We start from the raw sequence: 11,265 nt of genomic DNA, 5'->3' as shown, positions 1-11,265 counted from the left end.
GGATGAGAGAAAATCCTTCCAAAAAACGTCGCCCTTGATCTACAATTTCGGACTCTTATTGGACTCGGAGGAACGCTTCGAAAATATTTCAGGTTTGATTTAATAAAAAATTATAAAGAAATGCGTTCAAATTTAACCAAATTTTCATATTTAAAAAAAAAATATTCAAATAAAACGAATTCATAGTTGATGAAAGATAGCAAAGGCATGTTGCTCCACTTTTTAGTATTACCATTTTTATGTATCCATGAAAAAGACAATTTTGTCTCCAAAGCTCTCAGCTGAGTACGTAATGTTCGGTTACACCCGAACTTGGCCTTCCTTACTTGTTTTCAAATCAAAAAGGGCCCGACTTGGGAGTTTGCGATATTGGAAGACAAATTTGACGAAATCATACATGCGACTCACCTAGGAGGGGGAGAGGGGAGACTAACGCCCAGCTCATCTTTTAGTTTGAGGTGTGCTGTTTTTATACCTTTCATGAAAATGAAATGGTATATTAATTTCGTCACGAAACCGAAAATTGTAAGTCCTTAAAGGAAAATAGATAGACCCACCATTAAGTATACCGAAATAATCAGGTTGAAGAGCTGAGTTGATTTAGCCATGTCCGTCTGTCTGTTTGTATGCAAACTAGTCCCTCAATTTTTGAGATATCTTAATAAAATTTGGTGAGCGGGTGTATTTGGGTGTCCGATTAGACATTTGTCGCAACCGACCGGATCGGACCACTATAGCATATATCCTCCATACAACCGATTTTTCAGAAAAAGAGGATTTTTGTAATATCTTACCCAATTTAACAGATTGAAGCTTCAAACTTCACCATATACTTTCGTATATTGCACATATTGTTGCCTGAAAAAATTGATGAGATCGGTCGTATATATAGTATATATCCCCCACAACCGATTGTTCAGATAAGGAACTTTTCGTAATTACTGCCCCATTTTAAGAGCTAGAGGCTTCAAATTTCAACGAATGCTTAGGTATATAGCATATATTGTTGTCTGAAAAAATCATAAAGATCGGTGGTATATATAGTATATATATGGTGGTATATATAGTATATATATATAGTATATATATATATATATTTTTGGCAAATTTTAGCCCCATTTTAACAGCTAGAAGCTTCAACTTTCACCGAATACTTACGTATATAGCATATATTGTTGTCTGAAAAAATCATAGAGATCGGTTGTATATATAGTATATATCTCATACAACCGATTGTTCAGATAAGAAACTTTTCGCAATTTCTACCCCATTTTAACAGCTAGAAGCTTCAAATTTCACCAAATGCTTACGTATATAGCATATATTGTTGTCTGAAAAAATCATAGAGATCGGTGGTATATATAGTATATATCTCATACAACCGATTGTTCAGATAAGAAACTTTGCGCAATTTCTGCCCCGTTTTAACAGCTAGAAGCTTCAAATTTCACAAAATGCTTACGGATATAGCATATATTGTTGTCTGAAAAAATTATAGAGATCGGTGGTATATATATTATACACTTCATACAAACTGTCATTTTTGCCCCTTTTTTACGGCTAGAAGCTTCAAAATTCATCAAATTTCATCAAATAGTTACGTTTACGTCATATATTTTTGAAATACGTGATTCGTAGTCATAGTTTTTACATGCAGACCACAAAAAACGTGAAGCTTTGCATCCTCACACAGATTACCTACCTATTTTTATACCTCTCATGAATTAATTTCGTCACGGAACCGAAAATTGTAAGTCCTTAAAGGAAAATAGATAGACCCACCAAAATCGTAATTACTGCCCTATTTTAAGAGCTAGTGGCTTCAAATTTCAGCGAATGCTTACGTATATAGCATATATTGTTGTCTGAAAAAATCATAAAGATCGGTGTTATATATAGTATATATATGGTGGTATATATAGTATATATATATAGTATATATATATATATTTTCGCAAATTTTAGCCCCATTTTAACAGCTAGAAGCTTCAAATTTCACCGAATATTTACTTATATAGCATATATTGTTGTCTGAAAAAATCATAGAGATCCGTTGTATATATAGTATATATCTCATACAACCGATTGTTCAGATAAGAAACTTTTCGCAATTTCTACCCCATTTTAACAGCTATAAGCTTCAAATTTCACCGATTGCTTACGTATATAGCATATATTGTTGTCTGAAAGAATCATAGAGATCGGTTGTATATATAGTATATATCTCATACAACCGATTGTTCAGATAAGAAACTTTTCGCAATTTCTACCCCATTTTAACAGCTATAAGCTTCAAATTTCACTGATTGCTTACGTATATAGCATATATTGTTGTCTGAAAAAATCATAGAGATCGGTTGTATATATAGTATATATCTCATACAACCGATTGTTCAAATAAGAAACTTTGCGCAATTTCTGGCCCGTTTTAACAGTTAGAAGCTTCAAATTTCACAAAATGCTTTCGTATATAGCATAAATTGTTGTCTAAAAAAATCATAGAGATCGGTGGTATATATATTATATACTTCATATAAACTGTCATATTGACCCCTTTTTTACGGCTAGAAGCTTCAAGATTCATCAAATTTCATCAAATAGTTACGTTTACGTCATATATTTTTGAAATACGTGATTCGTAGCCATAGTTTTTACATGCAGACCACAAAAAACGTGAAGCATTGCATCCTCACACAGATTACCTACCTATTTTTTATTTTATATTTATCTTAAAAATCGTTTAGATATTTTCAAATTTCACCAAATGCTTACGTGTATAGCATATAGTGATGTCTGAAAAAATCATTGAGATCGGTGGTACACATAGTATATATCTCATACAACCGATTGTTCAGATAAGAAACTTTGCGCAATTTCTGCCCCGTTTTAACAGTTAGAAGCTTCAAATTTCACAAAATGCTTACGTATATAGCATATATTGTTGTCTGAAAAAATCATAGAGATCGGTCGTATATATATTATATACTTCATATAAACTGTCATTTTGACCCCTTTTTTACGGCTAGAATCTTCAAAATTCATCAAATTTCATCAAATAGTTACGTTTACGTCATATATTTTTGAAATACGTGATTCGTAGTCATAGTTTTTACACGCAGACCACAAAAAACCTGAAACTTTGCATCCTCACACAAAGTACCTACCTGTTTTTTATTTTATATTTATCTTAAAAATCGTTAAGTTATGTAGATCTGTTCACTATATATTTCTTATCTTATACATCCGATTATTCGGAGATTACGAACGGGATAAGACTATTGTTCAGCCCCATTCATGAAAGGTATGAAGTCTTCGGCACAGCCGAAGACAGTCCCGTTCTTACTTGTTTAATGTTTCCTTCGAACTGGTGGACCTTTATATTTAATGCCGACTGAGAACGGCACCTGCAAGGCATTTGATTTTTTTCTGAAAAGCTTTTTATGGCAGAAAAACACTCGAGAGGCTTGCCGAAGTGCGAACCCTTTTTACAAGAATCGTCTTAAATATTTTAATATAAGTTGCATAATCCCTAGAGTCGAATACCTTCCGCTAGTAGCGCAAATCTTTTCATATGACTTTTCCCTACAAAGCACAAAATATCGGAGACTTTCAGCACATATATATGTATATGTATGCATGTATATATTAAACTTTCAGCATGCCTTATTAATACTTATATTTAAATTTTATAACAATAATTTTTCCCCTCAGGGCTTAAGCTTTTCAATATGATAAATATCAATACAGAGTTCAGCAGCTATTATGGTTATCAAGAGATAACTAAACTGCGAGCATCAATGGTAACCATGATGATCATGGTAACCACCACCATCACCGCCATGATGATGAGACACCGCATGTTCCTGTTTGAGCGTGTAGCCACTGGAATGGCTTTCATGACCGTGATTATGACCATAGCCATCATCATGCGCCCCATGACCACCATCATCATGTCCTTTATAACTACCATCATCACCATCATCGCCATGGCCTGCATACCCGCCGTCATCACCACCATGATCATCACCCTTATAGCTACCATCGTCACCATCGTCGCCATGACCGCCATAACCACCGTCACCACCGCCATCATGCTCTTTATAGCTACCATCATCGTCAGGACCTCCATAACTGCCATCGTCATGACCTCCGTAGCTACCATCGTCATCTCCTCCATGGCCACCATCATCATATGTTTCTAGCTCAGCATTTCCACCGTGATAGCTACTATGTCCATGATCCGCTACATGATGATGTGCAGGTTCACGATGCACTGTTGCATGGAAACCATTATGCTTATCAGATGAATAGTGGACAGTTCGTTTATGACCATCTGCATCAATCAATTTATAATGTCCTGTCACTTTATCTCCATGGCGATGTTCGCTTTGCTCCTTAATATCACCCGTCTTTTTATCTTCCACGCCATATTCGAAATAGTATTCGGCCTTTGAATCGTGTCCATCATCATGTCCATGGCCGTGGTGGCCGTAATGATCATCATGCGAAACTAAGTGTACAATAGCATGACTGTGAGCGGCTCCATGCCCATGATCACCATGACCACCAGAATCGTAATGGCCATGTGGTACGGCACTTACCACAACTAGTACGAAGCAGCATACGAGTGCAATGAATACCTAAAAGAACGGAATAAGATCTCGATTTCCCGCAAACATATTATTTAAGCACAAAACTCACCTTAACCCACATTGTTAAAAATAAATTCTAGAGTTGCGAAAGATCTAACCGAACTGTAGCTCTTGTATCATGGATCGATGCTTTTATACCTACTTCCGAATGCATGTATCTATAATCGTTCGTAGATATGTAAAGAAGTTCAATTCCATTTCCTTATTCAACAAAATTGTTATAAATTTGTATTTGGAAATAAATAGCAAACCACCTTGGAAACCGTTTGTTGAAATTTTTAGTTACTTAATGCTAGTACCGTTACGCCTCTCAAATTGCACAATCCAAATTAAAAAGTCTGCTTGGCAATGAAATTACTTAAACTTAACACAATTATTAATAAATAATAACATTTACAAATCAATATTTACATATCTTGAAAATATGATGGAAACACTTACCTATGTACATTAGGGTGGTCTTTATGTATCAAATAAACGAATAAACTAGTGCCACTTCTCAAGACAATAATACTTGCGACAAGAATATCACAATTAAGCTTTGGTCCGGATTGTAGATGGCTAAAAGGTGTCGCAGAAGGGAGTCGAAAAATCTAAATTGAATTTTTGAGTTTCAATTAGGGACGTACATAAATGTTTTAAAAGAAAGGAATAAAATGTCTTATTTAACCATTAATAATGACGCGTTAAAACATTGCTTCTGAAAAACAATTAAAAAGAGAAATATTTTATTTAGGTCACGATAAACAATAAACTCGACTAAAAAATTATTGTGGCTACAAAGGACCATTAAACAACCAAAATATGTTTGTGGCTGTAAATAAAAATATAATATATATGTAGGGCGCGATAACCTCCAAAAGAATTTTAGGCCGAACTTCTCTTCTAATTTTCGACGTGCTCCTTTGAATTTTTCCTATAAATTGACGGTACGGGCCCACTTGTTTTGTGCCGACTCCTAACGGCATCTGCAAGGCAGATCAGTTTTCACTGAGAGCTTTTCATGGCAGAAATACAGTCGGAGTGCTTGCGAAACACTGCCGTTGCGCGACCCCGCTCAGAAAAATTTTCTGTTTTTAAAAACAATTTTTCTAAAATTTGTATGTTACTTATGTTGCGGGGCGTGAACCCACGATCTTCGGTGTGGTAGGCGGAGCACGCTACCATCTCACCACGGCGCACAGTGGCTTTTTTGCATGATTTAGACGCGAAAAATTAATAACTCACTGTAAAATTAATATATTTTATTCAAACTAAGTACATATGTTTGTATGCCTTACCCCCCATCAGTGAGAATAGCGAAGGGGGTGGGGGGTTCACCCCAAACAAAAACTTTCTTATAGCCTTATATTGTGCCTTTGTTCACAATTGAACATACCTATATTTAAATTTCTTATCTTCTTCAAACCATGAAACAAACTTTACAAGAAAATTAACTTTGGTGCAATTCACTTAAATCCATCTCATCAAAGTTTGATAAAACAAGTAAAGGTGTCTAAGTTCGGGTGTAACCGAACATTATATACTCAGCGTCAGCTTCAATTGCACATGTCATTTCAGATAAATTACTTTTCTAAATAACTCGTGACACCGCCCGTTTAAAAAAAAAAATCTCCCCTTTTCATCTTACAATAAAACTTGATAAGTGAAATATCATTGATTCAAAACTATTTTTTGCTAGTTTGTAGCTTATTATTCTAGTCTACGACCCTTTTAAATTTGTTTTATACCTAAGTTGCCGTGGTCTTTAACCGATCCCGTCCATTTTTACTAGAAATATTTTCTGCTTTAAGGAAAACATGTGTACCCAATTTTATTACGATCCGTTAACTTTTCTTCGAGATATGGCCCCCGAAACACAGAGCTCAGTCATAAAAGGGGCGGTGCCATGCCCATTTTTTTTAATTTAAAGTTTTTCCTGTTAATTGTTATAAATCCCATTGGGAAAGGAAATACCATTGATATATAGCCCTTTTTTGCAAAGATAAAGCTTATTTTATCCGTACACGACCCTTTTAAAAATCTTTTATATAAAAGTGGGCGTGGTCCCTAACCGATTTCGTTAATTTTTCTTCAAAGTATTCCTTATAGTAAAGGCAACCTCTCTGCCGAAGTTTGTTCCGATAGGTTTAACGGTTTTTGATTTATGATTAAAAAATATTTTTAAAATTCATTTTATCACAAGTGGGCGGTGCCACTCCCTTTTTAAAAAATGTTTCCTAATTTTTTTCAAGAGTCTCAATATCAGTCCAGATGTCAAATTTCAACGTTCTAGGTGTATTATTTACTAAATTATCAATTTTTTTGTGTTTTCCAAAATTTTATATATATAAAAAGTGGGCGTGGTTATCATCCGATTTCGCTCATTTTCAATATCAATCTATTCTGGATCCAGATAAGCTAGTGTACCAAATTTATATTTATTTATATTTATATTTATATTTATTTATTTATTTAGTCTAGTAACAAATGTTTAGTACAGACACTTATGACTAAATTACAGAAACCAGCTTATATTAAGCTATGGAAAACACTAGCAAAAAGAATTTATATTATTACAGATTAAGTAATTTTTTAGTTTAAGTTGAAAAGCGTATTTTGAGTCGAAGAAATCAATATCCAAAACACTTGAAAAGCAATTAATTTCTGATAGGGCTCTTTTAATAGGCGCTTTTGAGTTATAAACAGTTCTACTCAGCCCTATGAAAAAGATTTCAAAGTGGCGGAGGTTTCTACAGGGAGTATTTAAGCATAGTCTTTCAAGAAGCAACGCGCAGTCAATTTTGCCTGTGAAAAGATCGAAAATGAACAACGAGGCCAAAAGAATTCTGCGATTGTTTAGGGATAGTAAGCATCGAGACTCATAGGACGGAATCGGTTCAGAGAATCGTAATGAAATAAGCGCGAAGCGCATACAGATTTTTTGAAACCGCTCCAGGCGGTTGATGTGAACTGCGTGGTAAGGCTGCCAAATGAAGCCGCATACTCAAGTTTGGACCGCACAAAGGAGCAAGCATTGAAAGCCCCTTAGAAATTGTGAAGCTGACGTGAGTGTTAAAATTAAACTTTGAGTCGAAGTATACCCCCAAGTCTTTAACTTCAAAAGTCGTTCGAAGAAAAGTGTCTGCAATATGATAGGAGGTATGAAGTGGCTTCAGCAGTTTACCATACATCACAGTGTGGCACTTACTTAAATTAAGGAAAAGACGGTTCTTAACACACCAGATATAAAGCTTATTAATCTCAGATTGAAGAACAACGACATCATTATAACAACTGATCTCAGAATAGATATTGAGATCATCAGCATAAAGCAGAAATTTGGTAGATGAGAAGCAAGAGCTAATGTCATTAATGAACAAGATAAATAGTAAAGGGCCCAGAATACTGCCCTGGGGCACTCCAGAGGTGGCCCAAAATGGTTTCGAATAAACACCGTCAATATTTACAACATTACTACTGTTGTGTAGGTACGATTTAATCCACTGTAGGAACGTAGAGTGGAACCCATAACAAGCTAATTTCGCAATTAGAATTTTATGAGAAATTTTATCGAATGCCTTGGAGAAGTCTAAGTATATTGTATCAATCTGAAAACCCCGCCAAATGCCGCGTAGCAATCCTCAGAAAAGACAGCGAGGTTCGTTAATGTGGATCTGGCCGGGACAAAACCATGTTGATTGGCGCAAATCAGGTGCTTAATACTAAAGTAAAGCTTGTCATTGACAACACATTCAAAAAGCTTCGAAGTTGTAGACAATTTGGAAATAGGCCTGTAATTAGAACAGTTACTTTTGTTGCCAGACTTAAAAATAGGAGTAACGGATGCTTGTTTCCAGTCATCAATAAAAATACCCGATGCCAATGATTTATTGAATATAATCATTAACGGTCGTACTAGCGAAGGACAATTTTTCAATAGAATAACTGAAAGATTGTCAACATCAGTTCTTCGAAAATTGAACGAGGTTTTCATATTTGATGTAGGAATACAGAAATACTCAAAGAACTGAATTTCAAGCTTTAAGGGCAGGTGATGCAAGTTTGGTGGCGAAATTGAAGACGCAGGTTCCGAGATAACAAAACTAATATTATTAGTTACAAAAATTAAATCAAGAATGCGATGTAAAGAATTATGGAAACTATTAATTTGAGATAAACCAACCCCTCCAAAATTATCAATAAGATACGATTCATAAGAGCTGTTAATATTAGTAGGAGTTAAATAGAGATTGTTTTCAAGAGAGATCCAGCTAACATTACTTAAATTAAAATCCCCCAGTACACATAGCTGCGTTTCTCCTAAACTTCGCTTAATATTTAAGATATTATTTACATGAGCCTTATAAATACTTTTTGGGCTGGACGGCGGAATGTATGAAGCACAAATGAGCAGTTGACCCAGAGAGCCATGAATCCGCACACAAAGTTGATCAAGAAGCGTGTCACTAACAGTTAAAGAAATAAGCGAGGCCTGGAGACCGACCCGGGCGGCAATCAGCACGCCACATCCTCTATTTAGGCCAGTTTTTGTTGCATCTCTATCCTTACGGAAAACATGATAAAGCTTAGGATCAAAAAATTCAGCATCTAAGAAATTACTATTCAGCCAAGTCTCAATGATGACAAATACATTATACTCCAATAAAGAATTAATAGGCGCACATTTTCGGTCTTGCTTCTAAGGCCAGAAACATTTTGAAAAAAGATTTTGATATATTTGCATGGCATGTGATTGACACTATGAACTAAGTCCGCTGTTGTAGTTTTGCGTCCTTTTGAAAAAAAAAACGGAAGTGGCAGATCGTCACATTGACTGGCCACAACTCAGGCTTCAGAACTTTATCAAAGTACTATTCATCTACACCAAGTTTAAAATTTACATATATACTGTTAATCGACTCCGACTACTTAGCAAGCTTGAAACACTGCACTTGATGTTTATTTAGATTAGTCTGTTTAATCACATACTCAATAATATCCTCAGGTTTGACCGAGGGTAAAAAAGAAGAAAGATGAAACCATATGAAACGAACAGCTACCCCAAGTTCAGTAGACACACAAGAGCCAATCACGCGCCTCCGTGAACGCCTATGATTGTTGTTAACATTATTGTTGTTGTTACCGACATTGTTGTTGTTGTTGGCATTCTTGTTATTGTTATTATTATTATTGTCATTAGGCGAGCTAAGTTGAATGTCCGATCCCGACGATGTACTTATTTGCATATTAGGATTCCCACCACTAGCAATAATATTTAACTCATCATGGTTAACAGCAATCGCAACAGGTTTTTCCTTAAATGTGCGTTTCTTTGTAGATTTTGACGCTGGTGAAGATATCTCAATATTTACTCAAGTTATCGTGCTAACGGATGGACGGACGGACGGACGGACATGGCTCAATCAAATTTTTTTTGATACTGATCATTTTGATATATGGAAGTCTATATCTATTTCGATTCCTTTATACCTGTACAACCAACCGTTATCCAATCAAACTTAATATACTCTGTGTGCAAAGCACGCTGAGTATAAACATTTGAACTTTACTGCTGCATCCATCATACAATCCCTCATCTTTATTTACTCCCTCCTTAAAACAGTACACACGTACTCTAAAACCGCATTATCCTTTTGGTCTCGTTCTGAAACCTACACCTCATACAACTCCCTCTTTGTGATCGTCATTATATCAAAAGGCGGACCTACGGGGATGAAGAATCATTTGAGTTATATGCAATAATATTAAATTATTGTAGAAATCCAAAAATTATTGCGATACAGCGTGGTTCAAACTTTTGGCAGGCTTTTCTTTTCACGGTTTTATATATTTTCAACACAAAAATAATACACATTAAAAAACTCATAATTTCGAAAAAATACTCAACCAAAAAACTTTTGAATCCTTGCAAAATAATATAATTACGTGTAGATTTTAAATAACCAAACAATATTTTAGCTTTTGTTTCACCACAAAGTTTTATTTAATTTTAAGCCACGCGTTATTTCAATTCTGTTAATTGCACTACTTAGCGCGTCGCCAACAAATCACGGTTTGACATCAGATTATGCAATGAAGAATAATAATTATAAGAAAAAATGATAATTACCGTTATATACTGTGAATATTTTAAAAACAAACTGCATTCAAATTTGAAAAAAAATTTGACTTGACAATTTTTACTTTCTCGCGTCTAAACCAAGCAAAAATGCCACTGTGCGACGGCGAGTATCGAAGGAAGTATAATGATGAGCTGTATAAGCTTTACGCAGATATGAAGATAGTACAGTAACTTAACACCCAAAGGCTTCGCTGCCTAGGTCATGTTATACGAGCACAACACTTTGACGACAGGATAAGGTGAGTTCTCCACTGAGGCGGGAGAGGCAGGTAAAGGAAAACTTTACCTCATTTGGTGCTTCCAATCGGCGTCAGTTAACGCGAAAGCGTCAAATAATGATGATGGTATATTTATCCATATATGTAATGCAAAACCAGCGATTAAAGAATTAAAATTTGCTTTATTAACATCTACTTACATACATACATATGTATGCATAACAATCTACTTACTTACATATTTAATAAAATGATCAGTTCGACTTAAAAA

The 11,265-nt window shown here is 35.1% G+C and overlaps 1 protein-coding gene across 1 annotated transcript; it reads right to left on the bottom strand.

Annotated features, from left to right (window-relative positions):
* Positions 1–3,619: 3,619 nt before the first annotated feature.
* Positions 3,620–4,765, bottom strand: LOC137242169 (adult-specific cuticular protein ACP-20-like). The gene is made up of 2 exons (XM_067769531.1): positions 4,702–4,765; positions 3,620–4,640 (listed from the first exon to the last, which is right to left on the bottom strand). Exons 1-2 carry the CDS (start codon positions 4,711–4,713, stop codon positions 3,795–3,797), a joined length of 858 nt encoding a protein of 285 aa, XP_067625632.1. The 5' UTR covers positions 4,714–4,765; the 3' UTR covers positions 3,620–3,794.
* Between the last annotated feature and the right edge of the window lie 6,500 nt (positions 4,766–11,265).

The sequence above is a fragment of the Eurosta solidaginis genome, chromosome 2 (genome assembly GCF_040869045.1).
Source record: "Eurosta solidaginis isolate ZX-2024a chromosome 2, ASM4086904v1, whole genome shotgun sequence".
Lineage (NCBI taxonomy): Eukaryota > Metazoa > Arthropoda > Insecta > Diptera > Tephritidae > Eurosta > Eurosta solidaginis.
This window is presented reverse-complemented; position numbering and strand designations above follow the sequence as displayed.